General features: G+C 48.6%; 1 protein-coding gene across 1 annotated transcript; it reads left to right on the top strand.

The window, feature by feature from the left end:
- The first annotated feature begins 5,982 nt into the window (after nucleotides 1-5,982).
- PIGT (phosphatidylinositol glycan anchor biosynthesis class T) lies at nucleotides 5,983-18,005 on the top strand. The gene is given in 13 exon segments (XM_082643748.1): nucleotides 5,983-6,194; nucleotides 6,746-6,923; nucleotides 8,705-8,832; nucleotides 9,135-9,235; nucleotides 9,390-9,476; nucleotides 10,004-10,091; nucleotides 10,200-10,297; nucleotides 10,399-10,564; nucleotides 11,253-11,453; nucleotides 16,112-16,277; nucleotides 16,394-16,477; nucleotides 17,331-17,566; nucleotides 17,569-18,005. Coding segments are annotated over 13 exon segments (1,791 nt in total). The 5' UTR covers nucleotides 5,983-6,007; the 3' UTR covers nucleotides 17,640-18,005.
- The last annotated feature ends 241 nt before the right edge of the window (nucleotides 18,006-18,246 follow it).

Here is an 18,246-nt window from a genome sequence, read left to right as displayed (position 1 = left end):
CCATTCCACTTCATCTGTTCACATTGTACAGATATCAAACCCAATACATTTCTTTAGCTCTCTAACCAATACCATATTCCCATGACTCATTTACTCCATTTATTCAAGAAGTCGTTACTTGGAATTAGCTGCAGATTTGGAATACAGTTTTGAACAAGACAGGCTGCCTGCCTTCATGGAGGAGAAAATCAGGTAAACACCACAATTCACAGCATCATAAGTAGCATGCTGAGGAACTGTTCTGTTACCAGAAAATGGGCATCTTAACCGAGCTTTTATGGTCGTTGAAGAGCTGACTTTTAAGCTGGGATGCAGAGGATGAGTAGGAGTTAGCCAGGTGGGGCTGTAACCCAGGCAGAAAGAGCAGCTTGGAAAGACTTTAAATGGAGAGAAAAGTCCTGAGGAACTGAAAACCATTCAGCTTGACTGAATTGTTGAATTTGAGCAGATGAAAGGAGAGGCAAGATTGACAAAGGTCAGGTCATGAAATGCTTTGAAGCCTGTATCAAGTTTCAGTTTGCTAGTAAAATATCAGTGACTTAAGATATAAATTTGGTTTCCTCCTATAAAAGAAGTCCAAAGTACAGGACTATATGGTTGTTCCACAGTTATTGGACACCATATTAGAAAAAATAAATCACCAGGGTCCTTCTTGGCTCTTTTTGCTCAGCCATCTAAGGCCCATGGCTGGAATTCTCATTGATACCTCATGGCTAAAATGGCTGTTGAGGCCCCAGCCATCATGTCTCTGAAGCTGGTAGAAAGCAGGAGAAGAAATTAAGGATGGGCCAAAAAGGCACGGCCTGCTGCCTAGTCCCACTTCAACAAGCATTTTTGGAAGTTCTAACCAATAACGTCCACTTACATCTCATTGGCCAGAAGTTGGTAACCTGAGGGATGTTTCATTTACAGATGTTTTATAGACATAGGGACACAACATTATCTAGAAGAAAGGGAATTCTGGCGTTTGGAAAGACAATAACCCTTCAAGTTTCAATTACCAATGCGTCTGATTCCTATACTTCCTGTCAAACCTCTCAGAAGCACCCTGGCTACTGCAGAGGCTGGGGTAGTCCTTTGGTAGGGCACCCTGCTGTCTTGATAAAATCAGGGTTATGTTACTGAGAGATAAGAGGACAGCAGTCACTGGGTAGATAACTAGCAGTTTACACGTTTCGACTTTGAACTTTATTGGGAGTAATGAAGGATTACAAGTGGTTGATGTTGCTTGTTAAAGAGATAATTCTGGGGCTTCCCTGGTGGCGCAGTGGTTGACAGTCTGCCTGCCAATGCAGGGGACACGGGTTCGTGCCCCGGTCCGGGAAGATCCCACATGCCGTGGAGCGGCTGGGCCCGTGAGCCGTGGCCGCTGAGCCTGCGCGTCCGGAGCCTGTGCTCCGCAACGGGAGAGGCCACAACAGTGAGAGGCCCACGTATCGCAAAAAAAAAAAAAAAAAGAAAAAAGAAAGATAATTCTGGCTGCAGTGTAGAGAACATACTGGAAGAGGACAGGCTCCAGACAGACATAACACAGTAATCCAGGCAAGGGACAATGGTGGCCTAGAAGATAGTGGGGATGATTAGCTTAGCTGGGTTGAGGCAGGGTATGAGCAAATAAATGACATTCATTCAATAAATATTAAATGTCAGCGTTTAACATGTGTAAGACACTGCCCTTGGCCTTGGGAATGTGGTAGTGGCACAAAAAAAGAAAAAAAAGACCCCGTCCTGCTCTTGTGGAGTTCAGGGTCTATTGGGGGCCCAAGTGTAAAACTGCAGTTAGAACTAGTGCTAGGAAGGAGTTAATAGCCGATTAAGAGAGGTCATGAGGTGTTTGCCTGGAGGAAGTGGTTTTGAGCTGAGATCTGAAGGTGGAGTAGGAGTGGTTTAGGGGGAGAATGGCTGCAAGGACTCCTGGTAGAGATGTACTGATTGGAGGGGACCAGAATGGATGCCTGGAAGCCAGGAGATGATTGCAGCCATCTAGATAAAAATGGAATAGGGTGGAGGTGGGGTGGGTTGTAGAAAAGTGGAAGGAATGGAGAGAGATTGGGGAGGCAAATTTCAAAATATTCTCATAGGTGGGTGTGAGAGAGGAAGGGCTCAAGGGTGCCATCCTTGCTTCTGCCTTGTGCAGCAGGATGATTTGGAGGGTTCTTCATCCAGATGGGGAGTTTAGGACAGCACCAGGTTTGGGGAAGAGGCCATAAGTTGGGTTTTGGACATGTTGAGTTCAAGTTGCTTTTGAGACCAGGAGGACATTTTGAGTAGGCACTTGGACCCGTGAGAGTGGAATTTAGAGGATTGGGCTGGAAAATCAGTAGGTGAGTTTATCAGTGCATAAGAGGTAAGTTTAGGTATGGGTGCAAGTGAGCTTGCCCAGGGAGAGACTGGAATAAAAGGAGGGTTGTAGGACCTAGCCTTAAGGAACATCAAGTCATTTTTCATATTAGAAAAAATAAATCATTCCACCTCCCTTCATACATCAAACCATCCATGGAGTCAGTGACCTTTGGCCTAAATTCCAAAGCTCTTTGTACCATCCAGGCTGAGTGACAGGGGTGCAGTCTTCCCAATAGCCCCATTTTGCTTCCACCCCTGTAGGAGGCCATTGTAAGTGACAGTTCTTAAGTGCTTTTCCTAGCGCTACTGAAAAACTTGTGGGAGTTCTGTGTTCCTTTTGTCTAAAAGTGTCTGTGTCAAAGTTGAGATCATCCACTAAGCTGGGCCAGGGCCCAGCTTCATGTTAAATTTTGTTTTTTCTGGGTTGCCGATGACTTTGCTGCACACAGAAGACATGGTTTCTGTCCTCTTGTTCTTTGTCCCTTCCTTTGGAGTAGCGAGGCTCACCCTCCTGTCTGAGTACGGCTGAGCCTTCTCCTGGGGTGCACCCCATAATATCCACAGCTCAGCTCTGAGAACTTCTCAGCTCCTGGGATCTCCCCATTCTCCTCCAAGGTGAATGACGGGAAGCTAGCCTAGCTTGGTTGCTGTCAGCATGTCAACAACCCCAGGCATACAATGCTAAGATCTGTGGGGTCTGGGGCAGGGAGCCTGTCCGGGGAGACGGATCTGAAGCCCTCTGGAGAGGTGGAATTGTTTGTGAGCCTACGGGGAGCCTCCAGTTCAGCTGCTATGAGCCCCAGCCCTGCCTGGGAAAATCTAGGGTCAGCTGAGACCCCAGGACCACTTCCTGTTTGGACAATGACCTCTTCTTCTGCCAAACCACAGGGGCTTGGCTGGCCTTCAGAGCCAGAGCCAGCATCTCCAGCTGACTGTTTTATTTGAGGCCACACAGGGCCCTTGGAGATGGGGGATGATTTGGCTCCAACTCCAAGGCAAGCAGCCCAGCTATCAGTCTCCAAGCCACCGTGTGGTGTCTTCTGTCCATTGCATAGACTTGTCATAGACTCTGGAGAGGAGGGAAGAAGACAAACTCCTCCTGTAGAATCCTGTGCTCTGGAGGAAATAGGAGGGACCACATCTCAGGGGAAGATTCCCAGGACGGCTCACACTGTAGCAGTCCCCAGGGGTGCACAGAACTTGATACTGTGAACAGTATGGCGGTGTGGGGACAACATGGAACAGTGTTATGATGTTTTCTTGTTTGTTCATGCAAACATTACTGAGCCCCCACTATGTGCTAGCCTCCTTGCTTACGCAACAGAAACACTAAGGTGGCCAAGAGTTCTTCCAGGAAGAGACATGGCCACAGATAATGGAACTATAATGTGGGCTGTAGCACACTAGAGAGGGAGAAGGCAAGTCTTCTCTGGGGGTGGCTGGGTCTTGAGTGATGGGGACAGGCAATTTCAAAAGGAAACAAAGCATAGAAGTACAAGGCAATCATAATCATAACAGCAACTCCCTTAAAAATTTGTTTTTGAAGTTGATAGTGTGGACTCGAGTTCTGGCTCCATCACTCACTGTGATCTTAGGCAATTATCTCAGTTTCTGTACTCAGTTTACTCATCTGTAAGATGGAGATAATAGTGCCTGCCTCATAGAGCTCTTTGAGTAAAGGTTAGTAGAGGCTATTAAGCACTTACTACATTCCAGATTCTACATTCCAGCACTTACTAATTTCTGATCCTTACAACAACCCTGAAAGCAGGTTTATCCGTTTTACAGAGCAGGAAGAGTGGCACTCAGGTTGCTCGTGCTCATATGGATTAAAGGCTGGCGTGGGGATTTGAACCCACGTCTGTCTGACATCTAAGCTCATGGCCTTCCTTCTATTCCATGTCTAGTGGGGCAGGAACACTGGATGTAAGTAGAATGAGGGCATAATGAGACAAAGACATCTTTTTGACACTTCCTCTCCAGTTGGTCAGGGGTATATCTAGGCAGACCTGGCAGACACCAAATCTCTGGTTCTTCAGAGCCAGATGGTTGTCAGTTTTACCAAAAGACTGTCTACAAAATCCTTCATGAATGTGTACCCCGTTGGGCAGGTGGAAAAACCAAAGCAGGAATTGCTTGGAACTCCTACAACTCAAGTCAGCACAAAAGGGGAGAGGTGGAAAAAGATTTTAACAGATCTTTCGCAAAAGAAAATATATGAATGGCCAAGAAGCACATGAAAAGCTGTTCGACATCACTAGGTACCAAGGAAATGCAAATTAAAACCACAATGAAATACTACTACAAACACGCCCACATGGCAAAAATGAAAAAGCCCCCCAAATTAAATGTTCACCAGGATGTGGAGCAATGGGGACTCTCATACATTGTTGGTACAAGTATGAAATGACACATTTTGGAGAAAGATCTAGCAGTTTCTTGTAAAATTAAACATATACCTATTCTTTGACCACTCCTGAATATTTACCTAAAAAAAATGTAAGCATATGCCTACAAAGAAACTTGTATAGCAGCCTAGCTCATAAGAACAAAAAACTTGAAAGAGCTCAGGTGTACATGGACAGGAGAGCAGATAAACTATGGTATATTCAGACAATGTATGAATACTACACAGAAATGAAAAGACACAAACTGCTGATACATGCAAGAACATGAATGATTCTCCAAAACATTCTTCCCATGAAAGAGGCCTTTTACAAAAAAGTACACATACTATATGAAGATTTCATTTATACGAAGCTCTAGAACAGATCAATCCATTTTCTGGAGAAAAATCAGAACAGTGGTTGCATCTGGAAGGCAGGGGTCACAGACATTGACTGGCAAGGGGCATTAGCCAACTTTCAGGGATTTTCCAAACATATCTTGACAAGAGTTACACAGGTGAATCCATTTGTTGAACTCAATGAATGTGCACTTCAGAGTTGAGCATTTCATTGTTTGTAAATTTTACCCCAGAAGAAAAATGTAAACAACTATTGAACTCTAGTTAATGATATGCATGCTGAACTATTTAAGGGGAAGTGTCCTTATGTCTGAAATTTCTTTGAAATGCATCAAAACATAAGATAAACTGGGGGAGATAGAGGCTGATATGTGACAAAACAAGTGCAGTAATATGTTAATAGTGGAATCTAGGTGATGGGGATACAGATGCTCATTGTAACGGGTATTCAACCTTTCAACTTTGTTGTATGTTTGAAATTTTTCTTAATAAAAGGGTGAGTTATTCGAGGGTTTTGCAGGAAAGTTCTTGGCTAGGCTTAGGACAGGGCAAATAGAGACACGAAGCTCAGGGAGACAGGAGCCCGGCAGTGTGAACTTGCAAAAGTAATAACATTTTTCAGTCTGTTTCTTCAACTATCACGGAGGCACAATGGCGGTCGGTATTATTAAGAACTTTGTCGTGGGGAAGGGGTACCTCAATCCAGGTCCCAGCCACGCCACGTGCCCACTGCCCTTTGTGCCCTATCAGCAACCCTTTACACCCAGCAGCCCTTCAAAGGCCTATCCTGGCAGTCGCTGTGGTAGCCGCACCCTGGCTTCCGGGACGGCACCGGAAGTCGCTTCTCAGACGCTCTTCCTATTGGAGGCCGGCCTTTCGCGGGGGCGGGGCCATTGGGAGGCGGAAACAGCCGCAGGTATGGCGGCGGCAGCGCAGCTCTGTCTGCTGGTGCTGCTGCTTGTCGGGCCGGGCGTCTGGGGCCAGACAGAGCCCCCAGGCGACAGCCTGCGGGAGGAGCTCGTCATCACCCCGCTGCCTTCTGGGGACGTAGCCGCCACATTCCAGTTCCGCACGCGCTGGGATTCGGAGCTGCAGCGGGAAGAAGGTGAGGAGAGCACACTGACGGGAGAAAGATACTGTGGCACCTGCCGGGAGTGGGGTGGAGGCTAGCCTTGGGGGCGAGGACTGATCCCTGGGTGAGGTTCTGGTCCCTGGGCTTGGGGCCTGACAAAGATGGTCCTTGCAGAAGGATGGGATCGTTTTTGAAGAATCCCATTATACCAGTGAAGAAACTGAGCCCCGGAAAGGGGCAGTGACTCTTCCTGACTTCTAGTCCAGTGCTCTCTCCGCAGCTCCAGGCTGCCACTCTAAACCTTTAGTTAAAACCCTCTGTTGATAACACTGATGATGATGCTATTGACGGTTACGGTTTATCGTGGGTGCTGGGCACGGTGATAAGTTCTGTGAACGGTTACAAGGAAGAAATTGGAGGTATAGAGAGGTAAGGCACCTGTCCAAGATCACATCGCTTGTAAGTGACTGAGTCTGGTCAGGAATCTAGATTCTTCTGACCCCAGAACTGGGGTGTATTGTCTCTTTGGGGTGGCTGAGAACCCTCCCTCCAGGATCATCACTCACCTGCACCTCCTTCTCCAGTATCTCATTATAGGCTCTTCCCCAAAGCACTGGGGCAGTTGATCTCCAAGTATTCTCTACGGGAGCTGCACCTGTCGTTAACCCAAGGCTTCTGGAGGACTCGATACTGGGGGACACCCTTCTTGCAGGCCCCATCAGGTGCAGAGCTGTGGGCTTGGTTCCAAGACACCGTCACTGAGTGAGTGCCCACCTTGAGGCCTGTGGCAGGCCGTGGTGGGAACATGGCAGGGCAGGTGTTGTCCTCCTGCTACTGCCCTTGGGGGCAGCAGTTCCATGGGGGTAAATATGGCGTTGGAAGTAAGAAATATCATGACTTAGTGGCATTCTTTACTTGGCTGAATATACTTCCTTCCCCTAATACTTCCAGACCTGAGGTAGCGTATGTGTATATCTACAGAGGCAGATAACAAATATCTGAAGCTTACTTGGATGTAAGGCAGTAGGAAGCTGTGGCAAACTGGATAGCCTTTTAAAAGACATTCATTCACATAATAATAACAAAATGCCACAAGGGCCAAACAAAATATATGTGGGCTAGAATTGGCCTACAAGACACCAGATCTCTGTATTAGAAAAATTGCTTTTATTTGCGGGGCAGGGTCGGGGGGGCGGTTAGGTACTGCGGTTGGACCACAGTGTCCTCTTAGTCCGACTATGGGAAATCAGTAGCACATGTATGATTAAAAAAAAAATTGGAGTCAGAATAGGGAGTGATGGGGACTGTGGCAGAGCTTGGGAGGACAGCTGCCACTCAGCTCCTATGGATTGTTGCCACGTGGGAATAGGGGCCGAGGGTCGTCAGATACTCTCATTTTTAAAGAGTTACCAGCAGTCTGGATTTTAATGTGAAAATTGGCAAGTTTAAATATCAGCAAGTAATTTAAAAATTTAAGAAATGCCACATGGGTTAATGTTGTGCACGTCAAATGAAACATGGCTATGGTTTGGGTAGAGCTTTCAGGCTTCCAGTTTGCAGTCGTTTTTTGAGGCCTAAGGATTGGAGCAGTTGGAAAGCTCTGAACAGAGGACTATTGAAAACCCCCAGGACGGCTCTAAGGTGATGTCAGATGAGGAGCAAACCCCACGGTAGCCAAGGCTTCCTCTCTTGTCTGAACCCTGGCTTCTTTGCCTTTTATCCTAACTGCTCTGCTGTCTTTGTCTCCCTTCATAATTACCTATAATATGGAGGTGATGCTCAGAATTCTAGTTTTATTCTCTTATGAGTATAAAGAGCAAATCTGTTTTGGTATTTCTCTAAGAAAAAAATTAATTTAATTTGATGTTTCTGTGGGGTCCTAGAATGCTTGTTTTCCCTTGCTCAGTGAGCCTCGTAGATGTAAGAGTTCCCACCCCTGAGGGGAGGACCAAGACTCACCCAGGGTATTCACAGGGAAGTATGTCGTTTTGCCCAGCTGAGCACACCTCAGCGTGGATCAGTGAGCTGATCTCAGCCTCTGGCGTGGGGGGCGTTTTGCATAGCATTGTGGGAGGTACGTGGGTGACCCAGACTTGCTCCCTGTCCTCAGGTTGCTCACAGCCTAGTTGAGGAGAAAAGATGCTTAGGATGCGATGCTATTGCCACCCAGCCATTTCCCAGGAGGACCCTGGTGAGAGGCTCGGATGGTCAGAACTGCAGCAGCCCAGGAGGAGGCTGTGGTTGAGGAGGGTGGGAAGGCTTCCTGGAGGAGGGAACCTCTTCGAAGGGGAGCCGAGAGGAGTTAGGAGGGCATTACTAGGTGGGAGGAGGAACCACCCAAGGACAGGCCTCTGGGGATGCAGGGGTGTCCAGAGGGGAGTGAGGACGAAGGGGCTGATTGGGGCGACCCAGGAAGCAGGCTGAACGGGGCAGTTCCAGCTCCAGCAGCTGGCCGGCCTCGTGGCTTGGCAGCCAGCTGCAGGCTTTGAGGGAGGAAGCAGACGCAGCCCCGGGACAGTGAGCGGGTTTGTGTCTCCGTTTAGCGTGGATAAGTCCTGGAAGGAGCTCAGTAACGTCCTCTCGGGGATCTTCTGCGCCTCTCTCAACTTCATTGACTCCACCAACACAGTCACACCCAGCGCCTCCTTCAAACCCCTGGGGCTGGCCAATGGTGAGACAGCCTCCGCGGCCCCTTCCTTCTTCCTGTTCCTCCTACCCAAGCCTTTGCCTCCCTTCCCCTCTGCTGCCTTCTTCCTCAGCGGGGCCAGGTCATAAATCCCCTGGGTGTGCAGGCCCCAGAGGAAGGTTTCCCGAGACTCCGCTGTCTCCGCATTGCCTTCTCCCAAAGGGAGGAGGGTGTCCTCCCCACTTCCCCCTGAGCTGACACTGTTAGGGCGGTGGTGCTAGAGAGTATGTGTGGGTCCTGAGGAGGGGCGCCCCGAGAGCCTCCCCAGACAGGCTTCCATCTCTCAGGCACAGATCACTCCTTCCTGCGCTATGCAGTGCTGCCTCGGGAGGTCGTCTGCACTGAGAACCTCACCCCGTGGAAGAAGCTCTTGCCCTGCAGTTCCAAGGTGAGGCCAGAGGGACCTCAATGTAGGTGGGAGCCCCAGAGAGTGGATGGAGTCGGCAGATGCCCCCTCACTGCCTGACAGATAACCTCGGCCCCATGCCCGGGTGCCCTGCCGTGCGGGGCACTGACCTTTTCTCTCTTGCCACCTCCTCCAGGCAGGCCTCTCCGTGCTGCTGAAGGCCGATCGCCTGTTCCACACGAGCTACCACTCCCAGGCAGTGCATATCCGCCCTGTTTGCAGAGTAAGTCACAGGGAACAGGTGATGGGGGCCATCCAGAGGCTCTGAGAGAAGGTGCAGGCAGAGCACATAGCCCAGTGTCTCCCGAGGGCTGAGCCGGTAGTCAGTGGCAGATGTGATGATGATGATTCAGGGCACTGGCCACGCACCAAGGAAACCGAGTGGTTGCCAGGCAAGCATTCACTCAGTCTTCGTCGTGGTTAAGAGTGACAGCCGTGGGGGTGCAGCTGCTAGCTCAGCCACTCGCCAGCTGACTTGACCTTGAGTGAGTCATTTTAGTTTCCTGGTTTTCTCATCTGTCAAATGAGAATAATAGTAGCATCAGTTCCTCTGGTTGTCGGCGATGGTTCATCCCAGTGATGCGCATAAAGCTGCTGGCACGAGGGCAAGTGCTCGGTAGTGGATGGTAGCAAATTGATGCATGGGGAGATACAGAATAGACAAGGGACTGAGTCCGGGTAGTAGTCCCTGGGGCTGTGTGTCTGGGGGAGTGGTAGGTCCTCACTGCTGCCTTCTGGCCCTCGTGGTAGGATGCACGCTGTGCCAGCATCTCCTGGGAGCTGAGGCAGACCCTTTCTGTTGTATTTGATGCCTTCGTCACGGGGCAGGGGAAGCAAGGTAAGCTACCTTGGCAGCCCATCTCTGCCCACCCACTGTCAGCTCCACCCCATCGACGTGGAGCAGGCCTAGTCCCGCCTCTGCTCAGCGCCTCTCTCTGCTCCTCAGACTGGTCCCTCTTTCGTATGTTCTCCCGAACCCTCACGGAGCCCTGCCCCCTGGCTTTGGAGAGCCGAGTCTATGTGGACGTCACCAACTATAGCCAGGTACTAAGACTAAGGCCTCCAGCCACACACATCGTCCCCCCCGGCCCCCAAGGCCAGCCTGCCCCTCTGCTCGCTTCTCAGCCCTGCCGTTGTGTCCCCAGGACAATGAGACATTGGAGGTGTACCCGCCCCCGCTCACCACATACCAGGACGTCGTCCTGGGCACCCGGAAGACCTATGCCGTCTATGACCTGCTGGACACGGCCGTGATCAACAACTCGCGCAGCCTCAACCTCCAGCTCAAGTGGAAGAGACCCCCAGGGAATGGTGGGTGGGAGGTGGGCGGCCGCAGCCCCCATAGGCTACAGAGGGTTCAGCTACTGGGGGAGACTCACAGTCCTGCCTCTTCACCGCGAGGTAACAGGCTTGTATTTAGACCCAGAACTCTTGAGTCAGACGTCCTGGTTCTAACTCCACCTCTTCTAAGCTCTGTGCCCTTGGCAGGTTCCTAACCTTACTGCCTGGTCTTGAAAGTGGGGACAGTAATACCTAGCAGATCAGATGAGGTAATTAATGGAAAACATGGAGGTCACTCATGCATTCATTCATTCAGTCAACAAAATTTTTTTTGAAGACAGAAGTACCCTGCTTTCAAGCAACCTTAGCATATGATAGTTGAAGCAGGCATCAAACAATTGTGATTATGTTCAGTGTTACCAAGGAAAAATGTGGAATATCGTGAGGAGCACTTGGTTTGGGTTGGAAGAAGCTCGGCCTGTATAAGTACTTAGTAAATATTTGTAATTCTGTTATCACTGCTGTGGGTTGGGGAAGCCAGGGATGGTTCCAGAATGCAGGTTTCCTAGTTCTGATGGCAAAGCATTACCCCCTCCCCTCCCTGGCTTTGAGACTCTGAACCTGGCCCAGGGAGTGAAGGTGGGGAGTGATGCTTTTTTTTTTTTTTTTTTTTTTTTTTTTTAAAGGAGTGGTTAACTGTTGACTTTACTCTGAACAGAGGCCCCACCCACGCCCTTCCTGTACACCCAGCGGTACGTGAGCGGCTACGGGCTGCACAACGGGGAGCTGAGCACGCTGCTGTATAACACCCACCCATACCGGGCCTTCCCCGTGCTATTGCTGGACACTGTGCCCTGGTACCTGCGGCTGTACGTGCACACCCTCACCATCACCTCCAAGGGCAAGGAGAACAAACCAAGTGAGTGCCGAGTCCCGACCCAGCCCCCCACCTCCCCTCCAGGTCCCCCAAAGCCTCAGTTCTCAGTGTCATTCCGGAAGTGCCTCAGCAGTCTACACAGGCATCACGAGTTAGGAATAGTTTGAGAAATGGAAAGGGTAGCCTCACCAGTGCCAGATCTGGAAGTATTTATAAAGCCAAAAGAGTTAAACCACGTAGTTCTGGTGACTCTTAATAGGACTTGATAAGGGCAGGAGTTTCCATATCTTTTTCATTTGCTTCCTCCTGCTTCCTGGTGCTCTGGGCACATGTTTTTGTTTTCTGATGATTCATAGGCTCTTTCAGGTGGAGAACGGGTCAGCAAGAAAAACAGAGTACTGGAAACGAAGAAGATAACAGCTGGAATAGATGGTTTTGCTTCCTTGGGTGGGGTAAAGAGGTGTGATTTTTAAAATTTGTTTTTATTTCCTATTATTTTTCTAAGGAGGAGTTGATATTTACTGAGTGCTTTCTAAGAGATGCCAGGCATAGCACCAAAGCACTTGTTTTCCTTTGGAGTGGAGGGAGACTAGTAATACAGAAGACGACTTCCTAGGAAGAGGTTAAAGCACATCCCAAACAGCTAGACTTACAATCTTCTCTAAACCCCTCTGTTGTTTCCCATATTTTCAAGCCTGTGGTTAATAGTTTTACTTATTTTCAGCCCCACTATCTGTACCACCTTCAAAATCTCTACTTCGAACATCCTACCTATGTATTTCGTAGGTTTTTTGGTTTTTTCTGTTTGTTTCTTTGGTTTTTTTAACCTTTCGCTCTGGAAAATTTCAAACACATACCCATATGGAATAGTGTAATGAACCCCCCATGTACCCATTATCCAGCCTCAGCAGCCTCCAGCTTCATCTACTATTTTTTGTTTGTTGTTGTTGTTGATGTCTTTCTTCCAGTTTTATTGAGATATAATTGACATATAGCACATTATAAGTTCAAGGTGTTCAGCATACTCATTTAACTTACATCCGTCATGAAATGATGACCACAGTAAGTTTAGTGAACATCCACCATCTTGTACAGATACAAAATTAAAGAAATAGAAAAAAAATGGTTTTTTCCTTGTGATGAGGACTCTTAGGATTTACTCATAACAGCTTTCATACATAATGTACAACAGTGCCTATTATATTTACCACGTGGTACATGACATCCCTAATTCTTAGAACTCGAAGATTGTGCCTTTTGACTGCCTTCATCCAATTCCCCTTCCCCCTACCCCTCACCTCTAGTAACCACAAATCTGATCTCTTTTTCTATGAGTTCATTTATTTCTTTATTTTTTAAATTTATTTATTTATTTATTTATTTATTTGGCTGCAGCGGGTCTTAGTTGTGGCATGCAGGATCTTTGTTGCCGTGTGCGGGATCTTCATTGCGGCATGCAGCATCTTTAGTTGCGGCATGCGAACTCTTAGTTGCGGCATGTGGGGTCTAGTTTCTAGACCAGGGATGGAACCCGGGCCCCCTGCATTGGTAGCGTGGAGCCTTAGCCACTGGGCCACCAGGGAAGTCCCCTTTTTTGTTTATTTTTGAAGTATAATTGACCTATAACACTATGTTAGTTCCTGGTGTATAACATAGTGATTCAGTGTTTCTGTACATTTCAAAATGACCATCATGATGAGTCTAGTTACTGTCTGTCACCATACAAATATTATACGTAGTTATTGACTATGTTCCCCACACTGTGCATTTCATACCTGTGATTCATTTATTTTGCAACTGAAAATTTGTACCTCTTACTCTTCCTCACCTATTTCTCTCCTCCCCGCCACCCACCCCCCAGCCTCTGGCAACCACCTGTTTGTTCTCTGTATTTCTTACTGTTTCTGTTTGGTTATGTTTGTTCATTTGTTTTTATTTTTTAGAGTCCACATATAAGTGATATCATACAGTATTTGTCTTTGTCTGATTTCTCTCACTTAGCATAAGATCCTCTAGGTCCTTCCATGTTGTTGCAAATGTCAAGATTTCCTTCTTTTTTATGGCTAATATTCCATTATTTATATGTACCACATCTTCTTTATCCATTTGCCTATCGATGGGCACGTATGTTGTTTCCATATCTTGGCTATTGTGAATAATGCTTCAGTAAACGTTGGGGTGCATACATCTTTTTGAATTAATGTTTTCATTTTCTTCAGATAAATACCCACGAGTGGAATTGCTGGATTGTATGGTAGTTCTATTTTTAATTTTTTGAGGACTCTCCCTGCTGTTTTCCATAGTGGCTACACCAATTTACGTTCCCAATGCAGTGCACTGGGGTTCTGTTTTCTCCACATACTCACCAACACTTGTCATTTGTTTTTTTTTTTGTTTGCGTTGGGTCTTTGTTGCTGCGTGCGGGCTTTTCTCTAGTTGTGGTAAGTGGGGGCTACTCTTCGTTGCGGTGCGCAGGCTTCTCATTGCGATGGCTTTTCTTGTTGCGGAGCATGGGCTCTAGGCACATGGGCTCCAATAGCTGTGGCTTGTGGGCTCAGTTGTTGTGGGTAACAGGCTTCAGTAGTTGTGGCACCTGGGCTCAGTAGGTGTGGCTCGTGGGCTCTAGAGCACAGGCTCAGTAGTTGTGGTGCACGGGCTTAGTCGTTCCACAGCACGTGGGATCTTCCCAGACCAGGGCTCGAACCCATGGCCCCTGCATTGGCAGGCGGATTCTTAACCACTGTGCCACCAGGGAAGTCCCTATTTGCTGTCTTTTTGATGATAGCCATTCTGACAGGTGTGAGGTGATAATCTCATTGTGGTTTTGATTTGCATTTCCCTGATGATCAGTGATGTTGAACATTTTTTTGTGTGCCTGTTGGCCATCTGTATGTCTTTGGGAAAATGTCTATTCAGGTCCTCTGCTCAGTTTGTAATTTTTGTTTTTTTTTTTACGTTGAGTTGTATGTGTTCTTTGTATAGTTTGCATATTAACCCCGTATTGGATATATCGTTTGCAAATACCTTTCCCATTCAGTAGGCTGTCTTTTCATTTTGTTGATAGTTTCCTTTGCTGTGCAAAAGCTTTTTAGTTTAATGTAACCTCATTTGTTTATTTTTGCTTTTGTTTTCCTTGCCCGAGGAGACATACCCTCCAAAATATTGCCAGGTCAAAGAGCATACTGCCTATGTTTTCTTCTAGAAGTTTTATCTTTCAGGTTTTACATTTAAGTCTTTAATCCATTTTGAGGTTTTTTTTGTGTGTGGTGTGAGAAAGTGTCCAGTTTGATTCTTTTGCATGTAGCTATCTAGTTTTACCAGTACCATTTATTGAAGGGGCTGTCTTTTCCACATTGTATATCCTTGCCTCCTTTCTCATACATTAATTGCCCACATAAGTGTGGGTTCATTTCTGAGCTCTCTATTCTGTTCCACAGCTTCCTGTCATTTTTGTTTCATCTCTCCCTTTATTTATTTATTTTTTGGTTTGGTTATGTTTCTGCTGGAGTATCTTAAATTCTAGACATTGTATCAATTCACCTTTAAATACTAAAGTACACAAATATATAATCTATCATTGTCACTCCTGTTTCCCCAGTGTTCTTGAAAATAATTTTATAGTTGGTTTGTTTGAATTGGACCAAAGTAACCTCGTCACATTACATTTGCTTGATATGCTCTTAAGTTTCTTTCCCTCTCTTTAAGGTAATAGACTTTATTTTTTTAGAGCAGTTTTAGGTTTATAGAGAAGCTGAGCAGAAAGTACAGGGCTCCTGTATACACTCCCCGTTACCCCCATTTCCCTTGTTATTCACGTCTTGATTAGTGTGGTACTCTTAAATCTCCTTTAACCTATAAAACAGTTCCCAGGCTTTTTTTTTTTTTTAAATTTATTTGTTGGCAGAACTGGGTCATTTGTTGTATAGGATGTTCTACATTCTGGATTTGCCCATGTTTAACACGTTCGTCTGTCCCTTGTGTATTCTTGAGTTCATCAGTGGTTAGATTTAGAAATTTGATTAGATTCAGGTCTTATATTTTTGGCAAGAAAACTTCCCAGGTGGCTCTGTGGACTCCCTTTCGCATCACGTGAGGCACCTGATGTCTGGTGGCCCAGTTTTCATGATGTGAAGATGGATTAGTTTGAACACGTCCTGGGATGGCTGCCCTGGAAACACCTTTTCCCTTTTCTGTGATCCTCCTCCCTCCTGTGAGCCTGCCTGGCTTCTGTGATCCAAAGCCCTCCTTCTAGGCACCCCGATCCAGGCCCCAAGGCCTTGATAGGTAGGGATGAGAGGTGCAGATAGTCTGAGCCCAGGAAAGAGCTATGGGTGGGATTTCCCTGGTGGCGCAGTGATTAAGAATCCGCCTGCCAATGCAGGGGACACGGGTTCGAGCCCTGGTCTGGGAAGATCCCACATGCCACGGAGCAGCTAAGCCCGTGCGCCACAACTACTGAGCCTGCGCTCTAGAGCCCACGAGCCACAACTACCGAAGCCCGCGCGCCTAGAGCCCACGCTCCGCAACAAGAGAAGCCACCTCAATGAGAAGGCCATGCACCGCAACGAAGAGCAGCCCCCGCTCGCCGCAACTAGAGAAAGCCCGCGCGTAGCAACAAAGACCCAATGCAGCCATAACTAACTAACTAACTAACTAGCTAACAAAAAAAGAGCTATGGGTGGCCCCTACCTGTCCCCCAGGTTACATCCACTACCAGCCTGCCCAGGACCGGATGCAGCCCCACCTCCTGGAGATGCTGATTCAGCTACCGGCCAGCTCGGTCACCAAGGTCTCCATCCAGTTTGAGCGGGCGCTGCTTAAGTGGACCGAGTACACCCCGGACCCCAACCACGGCTTCTATGTCAGGTGGGCTCCCCCGACCTGCTGCCCCCACCCTCCTGACCCACCCTCTCTGCCACTTACCCTTGATGGAGGCACCGTGAGGAACACGGCTCAGAGAATATCTGTCTGCTTCCCTGCAGCCCATCTGTCCTCAGTGCCCTCGTGCCCAGCGAGGTGGCCGCCCGACCCGTGGACTGGGAAGAGAGTCCCCTCTTCAACACCCTGTAAGTGTGACCTCAGCCGCTGGGCTTCGGGGTGACACCAGCACAGAGGAACAGGTTCCTGCGGGCTGGGCTGGGGTTAGATGCTGCCTTTTCCAAAGTAATGAGTAGGTTCCCTCGGTCCTAATTAAAATCCTAGTGGAACAGGTTCCTGCGGGCTGGGCTGGGGTTAGATGCTGCCTTTTCCAAAGTAATGAGTAGGTTCCCTCGGTCCTAATTAAAATCCTAGAGGAACAGGTTCCTGCGGGCTGGGCTGGGGCTAGATGCTGCCTTTTCCAAAGTAATGAGTAGGTTCCCTCAGTCGTAATTAAAGTCCTGGTGGTCTCTAATATTTGTACAGTCTTTATGGAATGATCCTAAAGAGCTTCTAGGAGAATCAATAGGTGAGAAGCGCAGTACATGTAGCCCAAGTTTACTCATTATTTCTCCTAACAAACATTTCACTGAGCGCTTATCAGATGCCAGGCACTTCAGAGAGCACCGTGTGTAGTACAGTAAACAAAACAGACTCGCCCCTGCCCTTGTGCTCAGTCTAGAGGGGAGCTGCTAGGGTCACTGGGGAGTAGTCTGGTGGGTAATTCAGGAAGGCTGCTTTGAGGAGAAGGCCTTTAGGCTGAGACCAGAAGGCTAAGGAAAAGGCAGCCAAGCGAAGGCAGGGCCCCTTCCCTCTCCCTCAGCACACCGGAGCTGCTCTCCTGTGATCAGATTTCTGTGCTGAGCTTTAAAAGGCTTTGAAGCTAAGAAGGCTTTGAAAACCCTTACTGCCAAGACTGGCCCAGTGCGGCCCGAGGCGGGGGTGGCGAGACGGCGTGGGGTAGCAGCCGGTCCAGCCTCACCTCTCCCTCCCAACCCCCAGCTTCCCAGTGTCCGACAGCTCCAGCTACTTCGTGCGGCTCTACACGGAGCCACTGCTGGTGAACCTGCCCACGCCGGACTTCAGCATGCCCTACAACGTCATCTGCCTCACGTGCACAGTGGTGGCCGTGTGCTACGGCTCCTTCTACAACCTCCTCACCCGCACCTTCCAGATCGAGGAGCCCAGCAAGGGCGGCCTGGCCAGGCGGCTGGCCAACCTCATCCGGCGCGCCCGAGGCGTCCCCCCGCTCTGAGGCGCGCCCTCCTCACCGCTGGGCTGCTGCTCCTGTCCGAGGTGGGTGGTGACTGACCCCCAGGGCTGCTTCTGCCGCGTGCCCTCCCCCGAGGCAGTTTTTGAACCAAGCTGACTCCTGGATTGGGCCAGGGCCTAGAGTGGCGCTATCGGGACAGTAGCCACGAGCCAGGTGTATGTTTGAATTGAAATTAATTTAAATGGAAAGTGTACTTCCTCAGCTGTACTAGCCCCATTTCAAGTGCTCGGTAACCAGACGTGACCAGCAGCTGCAGGACTGAGCAGCGAGGACAGATGTTTCCGTCCCTGCAGAAGGTTCTGTCACGTGGTGGCCTGGATAATAGGATGTGCTGAGGAATTCGTATTGCTCTGCGGTAGGTGGAGTTCACTGGGTGTGGAATAAAAAGTGCCTAATTCCTTGGTTCTTTGCCTCCTGTCCCTGAGGCCTGGGAAGAGCTGGGGACTAGGGCGTGTTTGCTGGGTGCCTGAACAGGACCTCCTACCCCATCCCCTACTCCCCACCAAAGAAACAACCAACCAACCAAATAAAATTCCCCTACCTCCTCCCACCCCTGCCAGAAATTCCTTCTCGTCTCCTGCTTCCCTCCCCGCCCACCATCGTCTGACTGTAATTCCCAGAACTCCCTGGGTTTGGCTGGGAGTG

Source organism: Mesoplodon mirus (genome assembly GCF_964341445.2).
Source record: "Mesoplodon mirus genome assembly, chromosome: 15".
NCBI classification, from domain to species: Eukaryota; Metazoa; Chordata; class Mammalia; order Artiodactyla; family Ziphiidae; genus Mesoplodon; species Mesoplodon mirus.
Note: the sequence above shows the minus strand (reverse complement) of the source record. Positions and strands in the feature narration are given on the sequence as shown.